Source organism: Podarcis pityusensis (assembly GCF_964106645.2).
Source record: "Podarcis pityusensis genome assembly, chromosome: 16".
NCBI lineage: Eukaryota > Metazoa > Chordata > Lepidosauria > Squamata > Lacertidae > Podarcis > Podarcis pityusensis.
The window spans coordinates 23984629-24010556 of record NC_138041.1 but is presented as its reverse complement, the minus strand read 5'-3'; the positions used below and the strand labels follow the sequence as shown (position 1 = coordinate 24010556).

At 43.9% G+C, this 25928-nt stretch overlaps 1 protein-coding gene across 2 annotated transcripts in view; it reads right to left on the bottom strand.

Moving 5' to 3' along the window:
* Positions 1 to 25470, bottom strand: part of OSBP2 (oxysterol binding protein 2) — a gene marked incomplete at its 5' end in the record, with an annotated part of 155634 nt that extends 130164 nt beyond the window's left edge. For both annotated transcript variants that reach the window (XM_080986241.1, XM_080986242.1), the window contains one exon: positions 25136 to 25470. In XM_080986241.1, the coding sequence (XP_080842367.1) occupies positions 25136 to 25449 (314 nt within the window). The remainder of the gene's footprint in view (positions 1 to 25135) is intronic.
* Between the last annotated feature and the right edge of the window lie 458 nt (positions 25471 to 25928).

The following is a 25928-nucleotide window of genomic DNA, read 5'->3' as shown; positions in this document are numbered from 1 at the left end:
GTCACTTCCCAACCCTATCTGAGCAGACATTCCAATTTTATTTTGCACAGAAGTTATACCTTATTGATTTTTTGTTTTGGCTTCTTATTTTTGGAAACATGTTTGTTGCACAAGAGCACCAAATCCATGTTGTGCAACCTGAATTTGCTGGACTACAGTTTAATCCCACCTGCAAAATGGAATTGGTCTGGAAGTGTGCACTGCTAGGATAATGGAAGCCTATTAGGATGGAGAAAACCAGTGGGACACTTATCTCTTGAGCATAAAAGCACATGCTACAGTACATCAAAGAGGACACAAAGTCAAAAGAAGTAGAAAAATTAAAAGGGACAGAATTGTCCACCGAATCACTGTGAGTGGTAGCCCACGATTCCAAGACTCATTTAGTCCTGAGGACATACTGTCTCCAAAAGGTTCAGGGTGATCTTGACACCAATAATGAAATCAGTAAGCATTGTTAGAAACTGGGATAGAAAAGCTAGGAGCCAAATGGCTTCTGGGACTTGGATTGTGGGTGCCAAAACAGAATGTCTAGTCATCATTTGGGGGGGGGGTGTCAGCAACACTTTTTCTTTATTATTTTGATCAGCATGAACTAATATGCAATTCACATAAGTGACACATTGTGAATATCACACTTTTAACAGAAATTGTTAATACATGTTTAATTTGGTGTTTACAATAAAAAATATTGGTACCATACTTCAATTTTCAAAACACTCTCGCTCTTTATTGTTAAACTCCTTAACATATTGTCTATCTTTAGCATATATTTTGAGGCTTCAAAGCACATACATTTCAGTAATCATTGAGTGTCAGCCAGGCGCAAAACATGGCACCCAGACTTTTTGAGGTGCTCTCAAATGGAGAATCTTTAGGCACAAAATGCACCTAGCGCCCTGCTAATTTCAAACCCTGTAAAGAAGGCATCCCAAAGAGTAAGTGTTGTATGAGATGGGTGACTTCAACCACTTACACATATCTTCTGGTCACAACAGTGAGGTATAATTACCAGATAACTTTAATGACTTGTCTGTCTAGTCACCAGTGCATGCTTGTTGTGTTTGGGCTAGAGCAATGGGGCCTTTCCCCCCAAGATTCACCTCGTTTTTAAACGTGAATACCTTTTCGATGTTTACAGCAATGTAAATACATACTGTATTTTGCTGATTCTCAAGTTTGGGGAAGTGATCTCATCTGTTGCCGATGTCTACGAAGCTGTTCTAAAGCCAATATAGTTGATTCATTAAAGGATGTAAAAAGGATTTGCAACTCCACCCAAAAGGAAGCTGACTATATGCCGTGTGTGTGTTTTAAGGGTCAAAATTTCTTTGGGTTTTTAAATTTCCTAGAGACCAGCATCATGTACTAGCAGATGAGTGAGTTTTAACATTCTGCCGAAAAATCCAGCACGACTGCTGCAGTAGCGGAAACTTGCTGAGCAACAGATTGCAGAATCTATTGTGCAACAATGTTTCCCTGGTACAAAACAGTTCAAGAGCAGAGTATGTATATCGCTAACAGTGTTAGAAACTCTGATATACTGTATAAAGCTAGGCACTAAATGGCTCCTTAAACCAAAATTATAGTTGCCAAAGCAGAATGCCTTGTTGCCATTTTGTGGTAGGATGGATCTAAAGTCTTATTTTTCAAATGATGGACTGACTGTGATTGATTCTCAGTTAAAAATGTGTCTAGTATAGATGTATACATGTGTCTAGTACAGATTACTTAAGAACTTTGAGAACTTAAAGAATTAAAGACACTTGGTCCAGGGACAGTCCACATATATACAGTACTGACCTACTCACGCCTCTATTTTTTAATGGTGACTGCTCCCGCTCACACTGCACAGAAAAAGCATTTTGTTTCTTGAAATTCATTTTAATTGTGCGGATAAAATACAACTGATAGAATTCTACAGGATGTGGTATTAGTGTGCGCAAACAGTCAAGATCCAATGATCTGCAGGCACACACCTCCAGATGGTGGAGATGTCAGCAGCCATCCTGGTGCCCAGGCATCTTCACTTGGCTGCAAATGGTCGACAGCCAGGTGCAAAATGCGCCTGGCACCTGGCTAATTTCTAACACTGATCGCTTGAAGGCCACTTGAAACCCAGCCTAGAGTTGATGCAGGTGCACGTCGCCCCACGCTGCTATTCCTTAGAGAAGCCTTCTCCTATTTAGAACCCTCCAGCAGTGTTAGAAACTGAGATATGAAAGCTAGGTGCTAAATGGCACCATAAATCTAGGTTATAACCACAGCAATGGAAAGTCTAGGCATGCTTTTTTATAACAAGAATACAAAGCTGTAAACAAATGAACTGCAGATTAAATATGATGTTTATTTTTCCCATAAGTCCAGGCACATCCAACAGGTAGATTGGACAACAACAGCTCAACAACTTTGAGCTGAACCCCCCAAAAACGGGGGCAGATCACTGCCAGATTTTAGTTCAGAAAGTAGATCGCAGCCTCTTGGGAATTGGCCACCCCTGGTCTAGTCCTTCCCCTGCCCACCCCCTTAATATTCTTAAGAAGGTCTCTTCACCAGTCTTCAGAGAGTAGATGGAAGTGGGGAGGCAGAAAAAGGTCCTCCTTTCCTTCCACTCTGCAGTTTTCATCTGAAATCTTAGGCGTAGTACTGCACCCAGAACCCAGAAACTGTTTACGCTAATGAAATTCCCTGTCGCAAAGTGCGCCTAGAACAATGGGAGTTTGCAAACACTGCCCTCCAGATGTTTTGGACTACAACTCCCATCAGCCCACAGCCAGCAAAACATCTCAGGACTTCTAGAAATCTCAAGTCTTACAGAAGAGAGTAGATTTTGTGATTCTGTTACTGTCCTAATAATACAGTTTCTGAAGACACTCGGCAAGCATCTGACCCACTATATACCATCCTTGGAAGCTGCGCTACATATAAGTCATTCCTCTTCCATTGGTCCTAGGCAAATCAGAAACTTCCGGTGTGGCCTCATTCTCTCAGTCCCTCTCTTACATGCAACCCGAAGTGGCCTAGAGCCCAAGCGCTGCCTCTCTGAGACTCCCACGCACCCAAGGCAGAGTGCTTTGCTGTGTTTCTGATCAAGCCGCATCACATGATGCCTCAAGGACTCCAAGCAATGCTGCATCATGGAACTCATCTTTTCGTCTCCAGAGCCACAGAGTAGGATGATTAATAGCCTTGGAGGAGAAGCCAGGTGCTCAGATACACTTACATCAACAGGCAATGCATGTCCTAGTTTCCCTCTCTCCAACTGAAATGAAAAATGCAGGCACAACCTCCGAAAACAAATGGTGCCGTGTGGCTACTCAAACAAGTTTTGAGCACCAGACTGCCTATGAATCAGAACATAATACTGTAAGAACAGCCCTCCTGGATGAGGCCAATGGTTCATCTAGTCCAACATCCTGTTTTTACAGTGGCCGCCCAGATATATGTGGGAAACCCACATGCAGGGTCTGAGCACAACAGCACTCTCCCCACTTGTGATTCCCAACAACTGATATTCAGAGACATACTGCCTCCAACAGTGGAGATATAACAGAAAGCTTAGCTGATATCACAACATCCTTACTACGAGTGCTAGAAACTCAGATATATAAGATATTTTTTTTTTTTTAAATGATATTTATTAAGATTTTCAAAAATACAGAAAGTAAAGATTAAAGTACATTCAAAGCCTTATTTTCATACATCCACTTTCCGGGACTCCCCCCTTCCCCCACCCCTACCATATTCCCCTTTCATATTGTTGGCTCCACAAGCTCTCAGTTCTAATTAAAACTTAATTTGTTTAGACCATTATTCGAATTTAAAGTTTATACACTCCTCATCAATACCCTTAATAAAAGACAAAAGTTCTCTCCCCAGGGCCCACCCCATTTTCATTCCACAATTTCCCTTTTTTTAAAGATAAGGACACCCCACACAATAGAAATATAAGAAATAAGAAATAAAAAGTATAATAGGTGAAAAAGAGCCAGTTCAGAAAAAAAAAAAAGTTAACAAGCCTTTGGATTTTAGTTCTCCCCCCCCCTGTCCCCGGTTTAATTTCCCCCTGACCACCAAACCATGTTATCTGCCTGGAATTCTTAAAGTCCATAAATCACCTATTTCCCCCAACTCCTTGCTGGCTTTTCCTTTTTATAGTTATTTTTTAAAACATTTAACTTCAAATCTTTAATAAAACTCCCCCCATTGTTCTTTCCAAGTTGTAGTCCAATTTCCTCTTGTTCCGCTGCTGAAACGTTCTAATTCAGAAGTTTAGTATCTCTGCAGGGATTATTGTTATTCAGGAACAAAAACTTGCGTTCAGTCCCTTCCTTTCTTCAATAGAAAATTCTATTGTCTCCTTTAGCTGAACACCCTGTAGACAAAATATTATTTCCGTTTTGCAGCTTTCCCAGAAGATAACCAGTCCTGTAAAATTCCAATGGTATTTTTCCACTTACGACCATCTTTGTAATGTCCCGAAACTCCTCTAGGGGGATTGTTGTAACTTTGTTTTCTCTAGTCCAAAAGTCCGATTGTTATCCATGTTTTCGCCATTTTGTATCCAAGTTTTAACAGGTTATAGCAAATTGTAACAAATTTAACCAGCAAAGTTCTCATAATAAAATCCTCTCTGCTTTCCGACTTTGACAGCTACTTTGACAGCTGTCAAAATCTCCGACTCTTTTCACCAGGCTCTCTCTTCAATCACCCCGGTTCCCGGGGGGGGGGTCACGTTTCCCTTCTCCCTCAATTCTTCCTCCAGCACAGTTCTTGTAGTTCCCCATCGTGGAATTCTTAGTTTTTATCAGCAATACAAATCTTTTTGGACCTTGGTTTCCCCGTCCTTGTTTTGGAAGGTTTACAGTAGGGAGGGGGACTGACTTCCTTTTTGGATCCCCCCCCCCCGCTCGTGTCCAATCCGAAAAAAAAAATTTTTTTTTCTCCTTTTGAACCCGGTTTCCAAATTACTCACGGGTTGTTGTTAAGAAGTCCGAATTTTCAATAGAAGAAGTCAGCGCTCTCCGCCGGATGGCATGCGGCTGCGCTCGGCAGGGATAGCAGAGGACTCAAAGCACCACGCTTCTCCCCGGCACCCGATCCGTAGCCTTTAAAAAGGCTCCTTCACGAGTCGGGAGGGCGCTAGCGGTGCCAGCCGAGTCTCCATGTCCACGGCCTCCGTGGCCGTGGTTTTTAAGGGTCCCCGCATCGCCGGTGCGGTAGGACCCAGCCCCTGCCGAGCAGGCTCCCTCCGGAGCTCGGAGGGAGTCCGCCATTCGGCGATGGCGCCAACCCGGAAGTGAAAACTCAGATATATAAGATAGACACGAAATGGCTCCTTAAACCAAGGTTACGGTTGCCAAAACGGAATGCCTAGTTGCCATTTGGGGGCAAGAAGACTCTAAGTCTTATTTTTTTAAGGATGGGCCAACTGTGATCAATTCTCAGTTAAACACCTGGCTAGTTCAGATGACAACCTTGAGCTAGGTTAGGAGCTTTGAGAACTTGAAGAAGAAAAGTCACTTGGTCCAGGGACAGTCCATATATATTAGCCTATTCCAACCTCTTTTTCTTAATGCACTTGCTCAGGCTGCACAGAAAAAGCAACTTGGTTCAACAGATTCATTGTGATTGTACAGATAAAATACAACTGATAGAATACTATAGGGTAGGATATTAATGTGTGGAAACAATCCAGATCCAATGATCCCCATATGGTGGAGATGTTAGGCACCATCCTGGCACCCAGGCATCTTCACTTGGTCACAAGTGGTCGAAAGCTAGGTGCAAAATATGCTTGGCTAATTTCGAACACTGCTCACTAAACTCCTACCACAAGAACCGAGGAGCACAAAAGGAGATTTATATACAAGACAGCAATGTGGGTTTTGCAGAATACTTTGAATTGCATGCTGCTCAAATTGCACCTTCACTGCTGCTTCCTTTGCTGCACTGGGGGGGAAATCACAGTGCTGCCTTGGAGTTATGTGTGGACAGTGGCTTTGAACTTCTCTCCAAACAAACCACAAGCAAGAAGTCAAGGTCTGCCTGGGGGTAAACAAACCAGGAGCGCTGGTTTGCACATAATGCAACATCCACAGCTGTTGTTTCCTTCCAATTCAGCAAATAGAGTTTTTCAGGATTTGAGCAGCATGCAGGTAGGTAGCATGCTGCTTACTCATAGTCAGCCATAGTTTTCCTAGGAAAACTATGTCATACCTCGGGTTGAATACGCTTCGAGTTGAGCGCGTTTGAGTTGCACTCCTCGGCAACCCGGAAGTAACGGAGCGTGTTACTTTCGGGTTTCGCCGCTTGCGCAGACGCTCAAAATGATGTCACGCGCATGCACAGAAGCAGCAAAAAGCAACGCATACGTGCGCAGACGTGCCATCGCTACTTACATTTACTTCTGGATGCAAACGGGGCTCCGGAACAGATCCCATTCGTATCTAGAGGTACCACTGTATATGTGAACATAGATATTCAAATACAACTTGGTTCTTTGCTTAATAAAAATGTTATTATTGTTATTGTTATTATTGTTGTTATTGTTATTGCAATAAGTGGTAGAGTTCAGAAGGGGGCAATACAAGACAAGCATTATGTCGAATCAAACCAAATAAAAAGAATGCATGAGCTGGTGGCAACTGGTTCAGGCTGGGGGTTACAAAAACAAAGGCCTGCTGTGCTTATTATAAAAAAGGGCAGCCTGAGCTGGCCCATCTACATGCCCAAGTATCTTTGAGGTGGGGTTGAACTATTCCTAACCCTGAAACAATTATTCCCGGAATGCAATTTTGTAAGGCCAGTGCTTTTAAAACTAAGTATACATTACTTCATATGCATTTTGAAGTTGTTGGCATCCATTTGTCTCGAGAGACAATGGAGTGTTCCTGGGGGGGGGGCGTCAAACCACTGCGTTAGCAGCAGAGACATGATTTCCTTGGGGTGCAAGCCTGGGCAGTGTGTATGGAGGTCCCTCCTTTTGACCTCACTGATGTGGTCCAAAGGAAAGGAAAGAAATACGTTTGGTACCAGCTTGGCTACAGGAGTTGCCAGAAAGAGGCATATAGGGCGTCACCCAACCGTCTTAAGGATGCCATTCTGGATTTGTGTAGGGTTTACTCCTTGGTCTTTTCTCCTCCTAAAGATATCCCACAAGGCAGCGGTGATTTAAGGTCAGAGTTTTCCTTCTCTGAGAGGGGCTACCTTTCCCTGATGGATGAGCCACACCGGCCCCTCACTTCCCTGTGCAGAAACCATTTGGACCCATTACCATTGGACCCACTCTTGGTCTTGCCTGCTCCATCAGCCAGAACTTGTCTTTGCATGCTGTGGAAGTCCCCAATTCACTGAGGGTTTGAGACCCATCAGCTACCCTCGCCTGGTTTAGCCGGCCAGCCAAAGCCAGATGTTGTACTATGACTGTTATGACAGATGTCATTCCTAAATTCATTGTTTGAATGCTGTTAGTGCAGCGGTTCTCCACCTGTGGGTCCCCAGATGTTGTTGGACTACAACTCCCAGCATCCCTGAGCTCTGGGCCTTGCTAGCTAGGGATTATGGGAGTTGTAGTCCAACAACATCTGGGGACCCACAGGTGTAGAACTGCTGCGTTAGTGGAAGAACGCATAAAAAAATCAAGGGCACATCATAGCTCAGGGTCAGGCAACATGGTGCCCTCCCAATGTTGCTGGACTCTGACTCCCATCATCCCTGACTATTGGCCATGCTGACTGGGGCTGATGGGAGCTGGAAGTCCAACGACAACTGGAGGGTGCCACAATGACTACCCATATCCTACACTTTGTGGATTTTACATTCACAGAAGATTCTTGCAGCATAAAGCAGACAGAGGAACATTCTGCACTTTTATTCCTAGTTACTGGATTTATTTCCTGCCAAAACAGCCCAGGGCAGCAAGCAAGATCCACCATTTTTAACGAAACAAAAACATTCTGAAACCGTTAACACATTCTAAAACCAATTACACTCATCTAAAGGCAACTGCAGTTAGAAACATTCCAAAGTAAGTTTCAGGTGAAAAAACCCACATCTTTCCATCAAGGAATCTGGGGGTTTGCCAGGGACAGTATCCGTCAGTCACCAAATGTCTAGAAATGTTCTCCTAGTGATGAAGACAGAGGCACTTTGCTAGGGACTCATTCCATAATTGGGGAACTACAAGTCTCAATTGCTGAAAACTTCTTTTCCCCACCTGCGAACTGCTTTGACCACAAATGCAGTATATAAAAAAACTGATTATGCCATTCTGCCCTTTTTCCCTGTGTGGCTGATGGGGCTCCAAATTGTCTCTGACAATCCTGCTGGTCTTCACCACTACATGTAGCAATTGTATTTTTATAACTTGCTGATCCAGCAACTCAGCTGAGAGAGAAATAGGCATGTATTTATATTTGCACAATCGGCTTCTGGTTGACAGTGCTGTAAAAGTAACACAGTGAGTTTTTCATTTTACATTTGCGTTTCCATTCCTCTAGCAAAATTATTAATTTGTATGGGGCTTTGTCTTAAAGAACAAATATTATAGTAATCACACCAAGACCTCGCCTAGGTTCTGCAAAATTTACAGCAAGATTACGGTAATCAAAAATCAACAAAGAAGGTTGAAGTAACTTAAAAGGCTTAACTAAATATCCCAGAAAGCCAAATTAAGTTTTTTCAATCGTTCTGTGTAAACTGTGGTGCCTCTGCCTCTCCCACAACTTGCAAAATGAGAACAATGCAAAAGAAAAATAAAATAAAATCATACTCAGTTTGCTTAAATTGCAAAGTGGACACTTTATAGCAGAGATGCAAAAAACACATTACCTTAAACAACAACTTATTCACTATCCTCTTCAAGTATCCTTACAAAAGCTCAAGCCACAGTAAGTTGGTTGATATTTATAAGTTGCCACGAGACTCTTCGTTGCTGCAGCAGTCAGACAAAGCTGCTTTTCTTATACATGCTTATGAAAATAAAATGCACACCAAACATCTTGCAGTTATGAAAAGGTTGCTAACTTGTAGACATACTTACAGCATCATATTAATCTCATCGCTGCTTAAGACACTATCCAAAACACATCTTGTTTAAGACACTTTTTCCATATAAAGCAGAATATCCATAAAACAAATTTGCAGAGTTTACTGGATTTAACAGAGTTTACTGGATTTATTAATTTCTGAGAAAAATACAGCTCATTCCTGTAGTTTTGCCAAAGGCAGATCTAGAGTCTATTGCAGCCTTTTCCAACCTGGTGTCCTCCAGATGTTTTAGCCTACAAATGCTATGAGTCCTACTTAGGGATGGTGAGTGATGTAATCCAAAACATCTGAAAAGCAGCAGATTGATTAAAAGTTTTAACACCACTGGACGTGACTTCACCATTATAGAGTTCACACTGTCCAAGAGCCACTTCAGCATCTACTGCAGAAAGTGTTTCAAGAATACCATAGGCCAATACAGGGCTAATCTGAAACAGCTCTATAAATTCACTTCCCTCCTCTCCCTTTTTCAGAGAAATTCCACCATCACTATAGATTGCACAATCTTGTGCGCACCGACCCCTCTCGCTCTCCAGGCTTTAAGGATAACCGCCTAAAGCCTCCAGAGTGCGGCGGGAGCTCCCGCTGCGCTCCGGAGGCTTCGGGTTGCTTTCGCTGAGGGGTAGGTGCCCCTTCAGCTAAGCGGGAGGAGAAATGGAAGGGGCTCCGTTTCTCCTGCCGCTTCGCTGAAGGGGCGCTGCGCAGAGAGGGGGAGATTTTTTTTTTCTTGTTCTCCCCCTCTAAAACAAGGTGCGTCCTATGGAGCGAAAACTACGGTACTTTGCGCCACAACATTAAAACTCACCTGTCCCTTGCACTAATGGGCAGAGAACTGAATATAGCCCTACTGTTCCCTTGCAAACCAGGGCGAGAAATCATGGTTTGAAGTGGGTCTGCATTTCCCACCCTACATGAGCTCTTCCATTTATTATCCATTATTATCCAGTATATATTTTGGTAGAGGAACATAAAGAAGAGAAACTATCGAAGCTTCACATTTTCTTGATGCATTCTTAACCTGTTCTGTGCCCAATATCTGCTGTCATTTGAACCTTCTCCTCATATTGCATTGTTCTATTTCATCAGTCCTTGTTGGACCTAGACATATAAATATACAGGAATATGTATGTAGACTGCTTCACTTTCAAGCAGATGCAGTGAAAGCTGACTTAACAACAGACTAATAAGCACACTACAGTTTGTTCACACCAAGCACTGGGATGCCCCATTCTGGACCAATTGTAGTTTCCAAAACATTTCAAGGGAAACCCATCTAGTGAGAACGTTAAATCCAGGACATGAACAGGGGCCCTAGCACCCAGGAGTGCTCCAACAAGACATAATCAATTTCTCCCTCATAGCTCCTTTGTCCTCATAATCTCAATGAAGACAGGAATTTCCTGTTCATTCAAATGAGTGCAGAGTTGCCCTTAAGTGTGACCTTTTATTCATAGCCACTGTATGCCTGAGCTCTACATGTGTGTAGAACGTTATGGTAGGGAAATTCCACCTACCCAGTCACAAAACAAAGTCATAAAAATGGGCAGAACAGGAGACTTGAGAACAAAACATTCTTGGGGGGAAATGGGGGGGGGGAGGCAACTAGCCTCTTCTACATGCAGTCCACAAAAAACAATCAATGCACTGGCTACTTTTAGGATGCTTCCGAGAAATACACCCTTTCCCTGCACCTTTTCCATTGTGCAACCCACCTGCAGAAACCTTCCATTATAAAACTTGTCACCACTTTTGCAGCAGGGACAAAAGTCCCATTCTGGGACAGAGCTATAAATGACAAATAAATGTTGCTTGCGAACAAAATGCAGGCAGTAGCATATTCATCCTAAAGAATTCTCTTAACCCATCTTCAGTGTCAGGTGCTGGTGTGGTTGCTCGAGAGTAAACAGGCAAGACTCCAACCTGTCTTTTCCAGACTTTATTCTTGGTGCAAACTATTTACAGTAAAGAGTGTACAGTGTCTGGCTCAATCACTAGCAGAATCTGGGAGTGGTCGGTCTTTGTACCTCCCCCCAGCATAAAAGTCACATCACCCCCAGCCTTTTCCGCCCCTCCCTGCGCCAAAGCCTACTGCGCAGAATGGGCCCTGGCAAGGGCGTACTTCCCGCCTCTCCGGTTTGCTCAGGCTCAGTGTTGAGGCTCTCCCTAGCATCCCCTGGTCCCTGAACCTCTTCTCCACTGGAGGTGGAGCTTTCCTCCTCACCAGAAGAGGAACTGCTTTGCAAGATTTTCGGAGGCTCCCTATAACACAACTGCCTTTCCATCTCTCGCCTCTGAGCTGATGGCAGTTCCCTGACATTCAGGTTAATGTATTTGAAATAAGTTATCCAATAGCGCATGAGCTCTGGGCTTAAGCTTCTTGTCTCATCTCAAGTACTTGGTTTATTAAATGGAAACTGACAGATCATGACTGTCAAATATGAAATTAAGTTTCCTATACAAAGGACTGCTGTACTGCGCTGTACAGCAGAGCTCAGAAAGAGAACCCAATTGTGGGAAGCTGCCCTAAATGTTGCCCCTTCCAATGTCTCCAAAAAGCAGTGGAAATTAGGGACAATGTTTAAGGTAGTCTTGACCAACCAGGTGCCCTGCCGCTGTTTGAGGCTGCAATTCCCACTACCTACTGTTAACCAAAGGAGCCCTCACTACAATTACATATGGCTGCAGGCCAATTTGAAGAATGTAAGTAGAATGAATTTCATCCATTTACTTTCTGGTTTGTTCATAAAAAAGTATTTATATTACACCATTCACCTGAAAAGTATTTATTTACTCGCTTACATTTATAATCCGTCTTTCTCCCATCATGGAATCCACAGAGGCCTACATGTGGTTTTCAGGCAATCATCCATCCAAGCACTGACTACACCTGGACCTACTTAGATTCAGCAAGATGGTGCTCCTATGTGTCGTTCAAACTATACTCTGGGGCTTCAACAAGAATAAATGTTGATAAAGCATTTCCAAGCAGAAACCCTGAGGACCAGGGCAACTTCAAAACTTGCATAAATAAGGAACAACTAAGAAAAGGGCATGTTGCTCTATGACTTTTTTTTCTTTCTTTTTAAGCAAAATGTGGCAATGAACACTCATCGCTTAGCATGTATGGATGATTTTAAGGGTTGGGGTGCTGCCAGCAGCCCATAAAAATGTACTCTGTGATCCTGGAGATAGTACAGAAACATCCAGCTCCACCTATGCCTTATAATGCTTCCCTGACAGCAGCATCAGAAGAGATTTCTGGTAAGAGGAACCAGTTGCCACATTTGTCATGAGTGACTCCATGCCCACAGATGTAAGCATTCCATTGCCCAAATCATCTTTCCCACAGCAATGCCTCAGCAGCCTCATCCTAAATTTGACCATGCACAAGTTCAGTTGCTGCAGCCCTGGTTGCTTCCTTAGCCTCCGCTTCCAGATATCGCCTCTCTTTTCCTTCAAATCCCTCCTCAGAAGCAGTCACAAAGCAGTGGTGCAGGTTGAGAGGCTTAAGAAGTCAGAGCACAGGGTCCACCTGTCTAACAGGCTGGCAATGGCTCTCCAGGGATTCAGAGAAGATTCCCTCCCCGCCTTACCGGGAGAAGCCAGGGACTGAAGCTGGGATCTTCTGCATTTATTCAATTTATATACCACCCTTTATCAAAGATTCCAGGGCGGTGTACAACATTAAAAACACATTACAGAACATCAATGACAATAAAACATAATAAAAAGCATACTGACAGACAGCCTACAGCCTAAAAATAAAATGGTCATCATAATAACAGTCCTCTCCTCCACACTTTTATAGGCCATAGATTATTTAATAGCTATAGGATTGGGTAAAGAGGAATGTTTTTCCCTGGTGCCTAAAGACATAAAATGATGGTGCCAAGTAAGCCTCTTTTGGGAGAGCATTCCACAATCAGGGAGAAAGAGCCCGTTCTCTTGTTGCCATCCTCACACAGCACAGAACGTACGGTATATGCAAGGAACAAAGTGAACTTAATTCACTGACACACTGTTCTAATTGCACAGCATCCTCCTTGCACACTCGTTTCAGAATGAAGCTTCCACAGTACGAGAATACAGAACAGCCTCCTCCATCAACGTGCACACACACTCTCCAGATGTTTAGGACCACAACTCCCATCTGAACATAGAACTTGACACGGGGTAGGCGCAGTTTACTGCCAAACAACAGCAGGGCTGCCAAAATCAATCAGATTATTGCTCTTGGTTTCTGGCAATGCAGAAATAAGGAATCAAGTAAGCAAACGCCACTGAGCAGACAACCGTAATGCTGTGTGGAATACGGTACAAAGGTGGGAAACCTCAAGCTCTCTACATCTGGCCCTAGCCATTCTTCGTTCATGCCCCCACTTCACAGGCCACTTCACAAATTTATAAACCATTTTTACCACTACAGTGGTACCTCTGGATACAAACGGGATCCACTCTGGAGCCCCGTTCATATCTAGAAGCAAACGTAACTAGCGACGGCACGACTGCGCGCGTCGCTTTTCGCCGCTTCTGCGCATGTGCGTGACATCATTTTGAGCGTCTGCGCATGCGCAAGCGGCGAAACCTGGAAGTAACGCGCTCCGTTACTTCCGGGTTGCCGCGGAGCGCAACTCGAATGCGCTCAACCCGAAGCGCATTCAACCCGAGGTATGACTGTACAAGGTAAAAACAAAATGCAAAATGTAGAAATTTTTTTTTTAAAAAAAAATCTTCTATGAACTCTGAAATAGTAAAGCCATTTAGAAAGTATAAAAATATTTAACATTGTTTCTAAGAACATAAGAAGAGCCCACTGGATCAGGCCTGTGGTCCATCCAGCCCAGCATCCTGTTCTCACAGCGACACAGCCAAATGTCTATGAGAAACCCTCAGAAGACAAGAGCATTACCCCACCCCACCCTGTTTTGGTTTTCAGCAACTGGTATTCAGAACCATTACTGCCTCCAGCCATTGTACATTCTACAGAAGTACAACTAAAATCCCATATTTGACTAGGTCACACTTTGGGGATAGCCTTTGATAACACCTCCTTCTTGCCTGGATGGTGGAAGGAGGGATATGTGCATACGAGTGTGTGTGCTTAAGGAGTGTGTGGCTGGAAAAAAGTCTACTGTACAAAGGTGTCACATCCATTGCCAAACCCACTTCAGCTCCCGACTCTGTCCATCATTTGCATGTGGCCCCTGGAATGTTCCCCATGAGGGAATGTGGCCCTCCGGCTGAAAAAGCTGCTCTTCACCCAGAACAGAACACACACACATTCTTGAAATTCAGTCCGCTTGTGTTTAATTTCTATGCTTAAGCTAACAAGAGAGTCCACTGTTTTGGTAACACTTAACAAGCTTGTTTTCCAGAACTGACAACTTAATTCCACCTACTCAATACACTGCTCAAAAGGACTAATTTCAATGAATATGAAGTTAATGGAATAGGATGGTAGCTCTGACATGAATATATATGCATGGCAGCTTCATGAAACTTCCAAGTCTAGGTCCTTCAGCAATTCTTTGTCCAAATCATAGATCATAAAACTGTCAGGTTGGAAGGGACACCAAGGGATGCAGCAATGCCGGAATCACAGCTAAAGAATCCCCAACAGACGGCCATCCAACCTCTGTTTACTTTTGTTTCACTTCTTCAAAAAGAATACAAAGGCAAAAGTAACAAAACAAAACAAAAATTCCTCTTAGACCGAGAAAAAGAAAGAAATGAAATGGTTGGTACTGGGTACCAATGCAGCAGTACCTCAATTTTCCCTCAAGCACTGAACTAGGTCGAAAAAGAGTCGAAAAAGATATTTGGTCAAATATTTCCAAAGCCCTAACATACATACTCTTATAAGCAATTGCTGTTTTCAGTTAGCTATTACTGTTAAAATGAAATTTATTTTTCTTTAAATTACAATGAATTGTTGTAGTGTTCTTGGACAGGATTTCTATAAATATGAATGATTTACTCAGCTGTTGTTCTTTGGCTTCTATCCTAGAATACCAGGATCAGTCAGCCTACAGTTACAATTTTTTAAAAAAGGAAATAGTTGGATAGCTCAGCTGGTTAGAGCGTGGTACTGATAATGCCAAGGTCACAGGTTCAATCCCCGTAAGGAACAGCTGCATATTCCTGCATTGCTGAGTGTTGGACTAGATGATCCTCAGGGTCCCTTCCAACTCTATGATTCTATGATTACAAAAGCAAAGCAACATGAAGTCTTGTTTAAAAAGAAACACAGTTCAGTGGTGGATCATCTGTTTTGCATGCATAAGGTCTCAGGTTCAATTTCCAGGTAGGGCTGGAAGAAACTTGTATCTGAAACAAAGAGCTGCTGCCCATCAGTGCAGAAAATATTGAGTAAGATGGACCAATACTCTGACTCAACAAAAAACAGCTTCCTGCATTCCTAAGTCAGGCGTGAGAACCTATGATCCATCCAGAGATGTTGCTGGACTGCAAGAACTACTCATTTTTAATGCATTTACTTTACTCACATTTACAGGCAAACCCTTCTTTAAAACATGCTCAGCATTTTACTCCCTGCTTCACATGTTATACCCCTGAGCTGAGGTGTATTATGTTGGGAAGATTAATAATAATGAACACTGAGGGACCAGAAAGCTCTGAACATATGGAAGAAGGTCAAATGTGTTTCTAAGATAGGTACTCCCATGAATGAGTTCACCATTTACCCCCATTGAAGTTATGTAACATAGAAACATCTTGCAAAGTTTCCCAGTGTATAATTACAGTTGCTATGGCAACATGTTTTTATATGAATTTTAGTACGGAACTGGTAAGAACCACAGCAATACAATCCTTGCCTTAAGAGACAGAAAGGGAATAAGAGGCACCTAAAATTGTACAGAGTCTTGTGGGCACCTTGAAGACTAACCTATTTATAATGGCGGAACCCAGCAGTAGTCAACCTGAAGCCCTCTCAAATGCTATTGGGTATCTTCCATAATCACTGATGGAAGGTGTTCAGCAGTTGGCCATGTTGGCTGGCGGTTACACGAGTTAGCAGTCCAAAAACACCTAGAGGGCATCACATTTGCTACACCAAGCATAAGCTTTCATGAACAAAAGTCCACTTTTTTCATAAGTTGCATGAAGAGCTCACTTGAGATGCAGGTAAATAAATGTATACCTGGGGGATGGCATGGTAAAAAGCAAGGTCAGGGGGAAATGAAATGCGGAAAAGTACAGATGGTTTTTGTTTAATTACATAACACTGGTAACTCACAGAACAGTTTTCTGATACAGGCACCCTAGCATTAGTTAGCCAATTAATACACATAACTGTCTCCATTCAATTCACAATGCAATGTAACCCTTGGCGTTTTGTAATGCATGAGTTTCCAGTTTCCCTTTGAAGCTCAGTCTCTAAAAACACCATGCTAACTGAACCATAACCACCATTCATTCTGGTCAAAAGGGGACAGAACTCATGCGTGTAATAAATATTCTGGTGTACAGTAGGAGATCATGAACTGCAGTTCTTGGAAGAAGGCCACTTCCTGATGTGAGGCTCCCCAGTAAACAATTGCTCATGCTGCCTTTTAGAACATCAGTGACAGGCCTTGCAACGTAAAGACGATGGACACAACAAGTCACAACATCCCTATACGTGGCTGCTGCAACCACATCTGATCTAGGGCGGGACTCCCACTCTCATCAGTCCCTGCCAGCGCGACCAATGGTCACAGATTATAGGAGTTGTAGCCTAACATCTAGAATGCACCACAGTGACTACTTCTAATTTAAATAAAGGCTAGACAGGAGCTCAGCAAAGCTGTAAGTTTCAAATGAAAGATTGCTTTGCAAGGGCACAGCATTAGAAATTACACTACAAGGCACTGAAGTTAAAATATCTCTGTGATTGTTAGTCTACAAACAAAGCCCCTTTGTAGTTTCTCAATCCAGCTGGCAGGCAAGTGCTGGTCACATGAAACCAAAATGGGGAGGTTTCCAGGACTACATTTCAGGCAGAGTGGCTGTCTTTGTAGTCAGCGGCTACTGCTAAACACTGACCTGGTTCACGTGTCATGTTAAACAAAGTTTACCTATGGTATAAACACAAATGAGCAGCATGCTTGAAAGTCCCCCACTTTGCACCTCCCCTACGCCAGGTGAGGTCGCCATGCACCAGGAGCAACAAACCATAAAACCATAGCTCATCATGTTGTCAAAACCCAGCCTCTAAGTTCTGCTCTGAGCCCCATCCAAGTTTCTGTCATTGGCTTATAAAATTCTAATACCTTGGGGTCCCAATGTACATGACAAAGTGCATCAGCCTCACCATTTAGGTCAAGTATAGCCAACATGGTGCCTGTTAAACGTTGGACTACAATTCCCATCATCCCTGATAATGGGCCATGCTTGCTGGGGCTGATGGGAGTTACAGTCCCAGAACATATGGAGGGCACAACAGTGGCTACTCCTAATGTAGCTCATGGGAGGAGGTTCTTCTTAGGGCCTTACTAAGTGGACATCCCTAAGGAAAATGTCCTGGGTTGAGGGCCTTCATCCTATGAGGCCCTTCTCTATGTGCCCCCTCCACTCCTAGGTTTGGCAACAGGAGTATGGGGCTTTTCAGTGGTGGCTCTCGGTTGGTGGAATGCTCTCCCCAAGGGATGCTTGCCTGATGGCGCTACAATTACATAGCTTTAGGTGCCAGGCAAAAAGCATTTCTTTTTTGGCAAGCCTTCAGTTCTTAATTAGCTGTGGCCTCCTTGAGCAGGGGGCAAGTTTTACTCCTGCCCTTTAAAAAGAAGGCTGTCTTTTAGATTTTTCTTTTCTTTTTCTTTTATGCCTGTTTTAATGTGCGTGTTGCTTTGTTTATATATTGTAAGTCATTTTGAGTTATCTTGGTTAAAAAATGACCAATAAATTTAAATAATAATAATAATGAAACACTCATGCTCACAGCCTACCCCAGGCTTATATTTCTCATTTGTGGTTGTACGAACTTGGATTTGCCTGCTCTCTTGCTGCCATGTCACAGATTTTGCCTGATTAATAATGCACACTTCTACCAAGGTCTTGTTTCAATTTTCTGTAGAGTATCAAGCACATATTGCAAGGCTGCCAGGGTGCATGTACTTGCTTGTCAACATTTGGCAAGTTGTCCGCTATAAATACTATCGCAGCACATTCTTGAATTTTTGCAAAGGCAAATATAGCTGCACTTGAGGACATTAGCTACGCGGGGCCAGGCACAGCTGGAGGATTCCTTCAAGGACTGCAGTTGGCACAAAGGACGTTTCTTAAGATGAATTATGCAAAATAGTTCCAGACAAAGTCAACGTGCTGCTTATTGGGGTTCTCATTTCAGATGGCTATCTGAGCTCTAAATCATGCTGCTAAGTTCACTGACATTGTGCTTGTGTGAGATGCTGTTCTGTAAGCAACCCTACTAATCGAAGACCCACCCAAATAGAAAGCATTATTAAACTTTCCATGGAATATGATTGGTTAATAGGCTATGGGTGAGCTAGAGGTGAAGCGGCACTCTCCTTGAGTGAGAATAAAAAGGCTAGTTAGACTCTCTTTTTTCTGTTCACCTGATACACTGACGACGTGACAGGAGTCAAGAATACAAGAGTCCCACCTGCATTTGGCCAGTGGGAAAGACTTCTGAAAATCTCCATCAGTTGCAGAGATATTCACTTCACTATGAAATATTTCAGCTGATCTATTGGGTTAAATAAACTGTGTCTGCACTCTTTTGCATTTCCTTGTTAACAAGGTGCTCTACCTCCCACACACCAAATCTGCTGTAAATCATGGTGGCTAACCTGTTGCTGAACTTCAACACCCAACACTCCTAGCCATTGGCCATGTTTGCTGGGCCTGATGGGAGCTGAAGTCCAACGCCACCTGGGAGCCACAGGTTTGCCACCCCTGCTGCCCAAAGAAGGGTGCTTGTCCCAAAGCATTATTGAATTAAGGTTTTCAGCAAGAACAATAGAAAGCCACACAGGAAAGAGGAACACACAGCTGCAATTCAGCAGTGTTGACTGCTGCTTAGAAATGGCAGCTCTCAATATTGCCAAGTGTGGCGTAGTGGTTAGAATGTCGCACTAGGAACTGGGAGACCAGAACTGAACTCCCCACAGAGGCATAAAGCCACCTGGGTGAACCTGGGCCACTCATTTCTCTCGGCCTAATCTACCTCACAAGGTCGTTGTGAAAATAAAATGCCGAGTGAGAAGCACATATCCATTTTGAGCTGTTTGGAGGCAAGGTATAAATGTAAAGATGAATATAAGAACAAATGCTCTGGGCTTCCTGTATTTTTCTTACTTTCCTAGCTACAAAGTTCTGCCTATTCAGAAAAGGGAAACCAACATGATCAAGGAGCTGGAAAAACTCCTATATGAGGAAAGATTGCAGCATTTTTATTTATAGAAAGAACAAACAAGAAGCTGCAAAACGGAAGTGTATAAAATTATCCACGGAGAAAGTGGTTGGAGAAAGGTATTGCTCTCTGCCTCATAGCACTAGAACTGCTGGATATCCAATGAGGTTGAACATTGGAAGATTCAGGACAGGCAAAAGAAAGTCCTTCTTCCTGCAGCAATTAGTTTAACCATGGAATCAGCTCCCACAATAAATAGTGACAGCCCACTGGGCAAAAGACTTCGGTTATAATATCTATTTTGAAGAGTGGGAGAAATTATGGGAAAAAAATCTTAAATTCACGGCATGTGTAACGTTGAAGGAAAACTTACTGAAGATGTTATACCGTTGGTACATTACCCCTGCGAAACTAGCAAAAATGTATAAGACATGCAGTAAATGTTGGAAATGCAGGGAAAATGAAGGGACCTTCTACCACATGTGGTGGGATTGCAAAAAGGTTAAAGGTTTCTGGGAAAAGGTATATACAGAAATGGGAAAAATTTTTAAATATACTTTTGAAAAAAAGCCAGAGGCCTTTTTGTTAGGTTTATCAGGAAAAGAGATTAAGAACAAAGATGGCAAATTTTTCCAATATGCAACAACGGCAGCAAGAGTCCTATTAGCCCAAAACTGGAAACAACAGAAAATACCGACAATAGAGGAGTGGAGAGAGAAACTGTTAGATTATGCGGAACTAGATAGACTGACGGGAAAAATTAGATATTGGAGAGATCAAAGATTTATGGAGGAATGGGGAAAATTCGTGGAATATCTGGATAATTTAAGTGAGGGACAAATAACGCTAGTAGGGTTTAAAAAAGCTCTGTGATATTTGTAAGAATATTGTCTAAAGAAAAGGGTGGAAAAGACTTTAATAATGTCAATAGATAGTAGGAGATGCGAAAGTATGTGTTGATAGACAACGGAGATTTGCGGAGACGCCGAAGGAAGTCTTAAAGAATGAACCGGTTGAATACAAGATGTGGTTTATTTGATTTTTATTTGTTTTGCTGTAAATTAATAAAAATTATGTTGGGAAAAATAAATAAATAAATAAATAGTGACAGCCACCAGTTTGGGCAGCTTTAAAAGAGGAATACAGAATAACTTGGAGGATACTGCCAACTATGGCTACTAGCCACAACCGGCACACTCGCCTCCACAGTCAGAGGCAGTTTGTTTCTGAATGCCAGCTGCTGGAAAAACTAAGGGTGTGGGGAGAGTGTGGCTGCTGCTCCCAGGTCCTGCTTATGGGTTTCCCACAGATGTCAGGCTAGCCACTGTGAGAACAGGATGCTGGACTAGATGGGCCACTGGCTTGATTCAACACAGCTCTTCTTATGTTATTATGACATTCTCAAGTCTTTGAAAACAAACCTGTTTACATTTGCTACTCAGCTCAGGGAAAGGTCATTCTCAAACCAGTATGCAGTCTCAATATTTAATGCTGGCAATTTGATTAGCAGCAAAGCAGTGTTCTCTCACCTAGTGTGTGTGTTAAATGGGAAAATAGCTTGGGGCTCTGTTCTGTAAAAGAGGTTTTTGATTTCCAATGCATCTGAAGTGTTGACCAGGAACACTTTCTCTATAAAACATATTAAAGCCCTGCAGGACACAATATGTATGAAACCTTGCGCTGTGTTCTAGGAATCCTGCCTGGAGAGTGAGGATTTTCACCTGAAGCATCAATAGAAGTTATTAAAGGCTAGATAGAGGTAAGTTGATATATTTCTTTCTGATAAAAACTTTTTATTGCTTTTATCTATCATGTTCCTGGACCTAAACTCTTCAGCTATGAAAGAAACAAGATCATGAATTCACTGAAACAAATAATTCATGGGGAAATTAATTCATGGGAATCCCAAGCTGGAAGAAAGCTAGCAGGGCTTCCAGTGGAGAAACTGGTTGACCACTGTAAAAACAAGATACAGGGCTAGATGGGCCTTTGGCCTGATCCAGCAGGGCTCTTCTTGTGTTATTGATGCAGGGATGCCCCTAAATATGTCAGACAGAAAACATTCCCCCAAATTTTTTGCTCTCACAAATTACACTAGGTGCAAAAGCAATAAAAGGAATGCAATCAGTAAAACCACATTCATGTGAGATACCTAGATAAATAATATAGTAGCAGAATCATGCTTAAAAACTGACTTTACGCATCACATCTCTCTAAAATCCTGACAAAAGATATGCTTCTTCACCTGTCACATTTGTTTTAGTCCTAAAGTTCATCGATTCCAATGGTTCTATACTCTAAGTAGGACTAATATCAGATACAACCCATAGCCACTCAAGAGTGTAGCTGTTAAGAACCATTTCTACCCCAAAATAGAGGTAAAAGGTAAAGGGACCCCTAACCATTAGGTCTAGTCGTGACCGACTTTGGGGTTGCAGCGCTCATCTCTCTTTATTGGCCAAGGGAGCTGGCATACAGCTTCCAGGTCATGTGGCCAGCATAACTAAGCCGCTTCTGGCGAACCAGAGCAGCGCACGGAAACACCGTTTACCTTCCTGCCGGAGCCGTACCTATTTATCTACTTGCACTTTGACGTGCTTTTGAACTGCTAGGTTGGCAGGAGCAGGGACCAAGCGACAGGAGCTCACCCTGTCGTGGGGATTCGAACCGCCGACCTTCTGATCGGCAAGTCCTAGGCTCTGTGGTTTAACCCACAGCGCCACCCACGTCCCCAAAATAGAGGTGCAGGGATGCAAATTCCCCTTGACTTCTCTCTATCACAAACAAAAGCCATTAGTGGTATATGGAAAAAGCAATCAGCCCCCTGAAGGCAGGAAGTTATAAAAATGTTCAATGTAGTCATCTTACAAATGCTGCTTATTCCATTCAACAGGCTTAGGGAAGCTTACAACACAGTACTAAAAATATAAGTATCAACAGAATAAGCCACTGCTCCACACCAAGCAAAGCCTGAATAAAAGCAGCTTGAAATGTCTGGTCTATGTTATAAACCTGTCATTTCACAATATAAAGTGGATGGTTTGGTGCGAATCCAGAATCTAAGAGTCTGTGATTGTTGCCAAGTAAAGTGCAACATATTTTTCCACCCACTGATCCAAAAGTGCTAATACATGAAACAAAGCAATGAGTAAATGAGTAAGTTGACTTGAGCAGCAAGTCACTTGACAACGTTAGCCAACCTTACCTGTGCCTGTTATCCAGACCTGTGCCTGTTATCCAGACAACCCAAAGACCGCAGACAATTTTATTGATTCAGTTCGGTTTTAACATTTGTTGCGGATGCCACAAGAGCACTACATGAACTGAAAGGCAGGATATAAATATTTAAGCAATAATTTGTTATTTATTTCCTTTCAGACTTTGCCTATACAATACTCATTTGGCTATTTCACAAAAGTAAACTAGAAGCATTCTTCATTCAAGATGTTTTTGGAGAACCACTGCCAACATGCATCTGGGAAGACAATTTTCCTGTTGTATAAGAAGCCTTGCGTTCCCAGCAGCCGTCACTGGTGCAACAGGAAACAAACTTGTATTTAAATACTTATATCTGACAAAAGAGTGCCTATTCTTCTCACACTAAGCAAGAAGACAGAACAATACCAGAGCTCTTTCCAGCCATTGCAACTTTCTACTAAAGGCCTAGAAGACCATAGTGTGGAAATGACCACAACTCCAAAACATAAAGAAGGCACCAAGTTTCCAAAAGCTGGACCCACAGCTTCCAGCCTAACCTTTCAGATTACAAGAATTCAGAAATTCATACAGCATTAAATTGATTAAGTAGTACAGTTTTACACTGGAAGTCGAACGGAATCCATTCCACTTCCAAAACATTCGGAAACCAAAGTGTGGCTTCTGATTGGCTGCAGGAAGCTCCAGAAGTCGTGGCAGACATTCGGCCTCCAAAAATAGTTCACAAACTGGAACACTCACTTCCAGGTTTGCAGAGTTCGGGAGCCAAAACATTCAAGAACGAAGCTGTTCGAAAACCAAGGTACGACTGTACTCATTAGCAAATTAGGTTAAACTAAACCTAATCAATAATTGAAAGCAGTTCTCTTCTTAGGCAAGAAATTAGCATGGCAAAAGCATTACCTGCGGAACCTTCTATTCTTATCAGAGAGAGAACTATCACTACCATCTGAATTTCATGGTCTTTGTCTCCATTGTTTATAACCCATTTTTCCTCTGTGTGCATCTGACCAAGTGAGCTTTCACCCAAAAAGCTTTATGCCACAGATCTCTTGTAAGCCTGTTTTTGCAAAAACAAAAAATACCCTTTCTCTGGAAATTGAGCACAAAGATATTGCTAACTATTTGCTCCCGTCTTCCCCGTTCTCATTGTATCCTCCCCCCTTTTTTCTTGTATTTGTTTTGTTACCCTGCCACTCCCCTCCCTTCCCTGTTTTCCCAGCTGCTGAAGCTTAGACCATAAACTCCTGCAGGCAGGAACTAGTTTCTTCTTGTTACTGTTATTGCAAAGTGCCTTCACCTGAAGCGCTAAAAACACCAGGAATTTTCAGGATGATCCCTCCACTAACCCAACTGGTACTCTGACTGCAGCTACTAATTCAACAGACAAGAGACCTACATTGAAGGCATGTTTTACAGTGTGGTGGGACACACTACCACATGCTGCTTGTAGAAACTGCACTACTCCATCTTTCATTTGTCACAATTCAGATAGTAGCTGAGCATGCAGGCAAAAACACACAGCGTTAACACAATTTCCCAAAAAGGTATAGGAGCCTGCCTTATACATCAGATCACCTAGCTCAGTCCTGTCAACACTGACTGACAGCACCTCTCGTTTCAGTCAGGGGTCGTTCTCAGACCTACCTGGAGATGCTACTGGGGACTGAGCCTTGGACCTTTTGCCTGCAAAGCACATGCTCTAACAGTGAGCTGCCTACAACCCTTTCCCTATTATAGAAGGCAGCTTTATATGGAGTCAGGTCACTGGCCCACACAGCTTTGCACTGCCTACAGTGAGTGGTAGCAGCTCTCCAAGATTTCAGAAAGGGAGCTTCTCCTAGCCCTACCTGGTGATGGCAGGGATTGAAGCTGGGACATTCTGCATGTAAAACAGGTGCTCTACCATTGAGCTATGGCCACTGATTCCTGCATTGCATGGGGTTGAAATAGATGATCCTTGGCGGTCCCTTCCAACTCTACAATTCTAGGATTCTATGAGTCAGACACATTGGTCCATCTAAGTCAGTACTGTCTGCACTGACCGGCAGTGACTCTCTGGGATTTTAGACAGGAGTCTCTCCTAGTCCTACCTACACAGGCCAGGGATTGAACAGGGGACTTTTTGCACGCAAATCAGATGCTCTTCCATCGAACTAAGGATCACTCTGGGTGGCAGGTTGTTGCTGGTGAGTTATTGGGGGTGGGAGCATCAGCAGTATTCGGAAATCATCTGAGTTATCGTAGCAGCTGCACAGCACCCATGTCACACGACCACGACCCCCTCTCTCGAGTGCCATACATTAGACAGCGTTACCGTAATACTACTAGTAACGGGCCACGTCGACTTCTCCTACCCCCTAGTCTGCAGCACCGCAGTACTCGCGCCCCCACAAGCACCTGCTCCCCCTTTCTACCACACTGCCCCTAAAGTTCACGCACTCACAAACGTTAGCAAAGGAATGCCCGGGCAAAAAAAGTGTACCACGGTACCTGTAGTAGCTGAGCAGCCCGTTGCTAAGCACGAACCAGCGGCGCTGGTAGCCCTTCAGGTAGTTGGTCCACTTGAAGAGCCAGCCTTTGTACGTGTCGGGCCCGGGGCCGGCCGAGGTCGGGGTGGTCGCGGGGGTGGAGGGCAAGGGCCCCTCGAGGGTGGTGGCGCCGGCCAGGCTCATGGCGACGAGGAGGGCGGGGGGAGGAGGAGGGCGGCGAGGGGGCTGCTTGCAGGCCAGGCAAGGGACGGCGCTGAGCAGGGAGACCAGCCCGCGGGTGCCGGCGCTGCACAGCGGCGCGGCTGTCTTCCCCATAGGCGACGCCGCCGCTGAGGCTGCGCCCGGCCGCTCCTCCTCCTGGCTGCTTCGCCTCAGCGCCGCCGCCAGGGCTAGCGAGGGGGCGGGGCCGCGCGACACGTGACGGCGGCAGGCCGCGCCCCTCCGCTCCTGGCCATGTGACGCGCCACCCCACCCGAGGGAGCGGCGTGACGCGGCCGCTACGACAGCGGCGCCCCGCGTTCTGTTCTTTCCCCTCTCCTACGGCGAGGGCGCCGAACGGCTCCCGGATCACGTGCGCCTCGTCTGCGAGGCTCGTCGGGCTGCCTGAGGGTCGGAGATCTCGCGGGAGTTGTGTGGAAGGCGGAGGGCGGGGAATGGAAAGGGGGCGGGGCCGGCAAGGCGCCAATCAAGGAATAGGGATGCGGACGCCGCTTGATTAGAATAAAAAAAAGGCGGGAAGCTGCTCGAGGCTCAACGGTTCGCTGTCCAGGTGGAGGCGCCGGCGGCCATTTTGC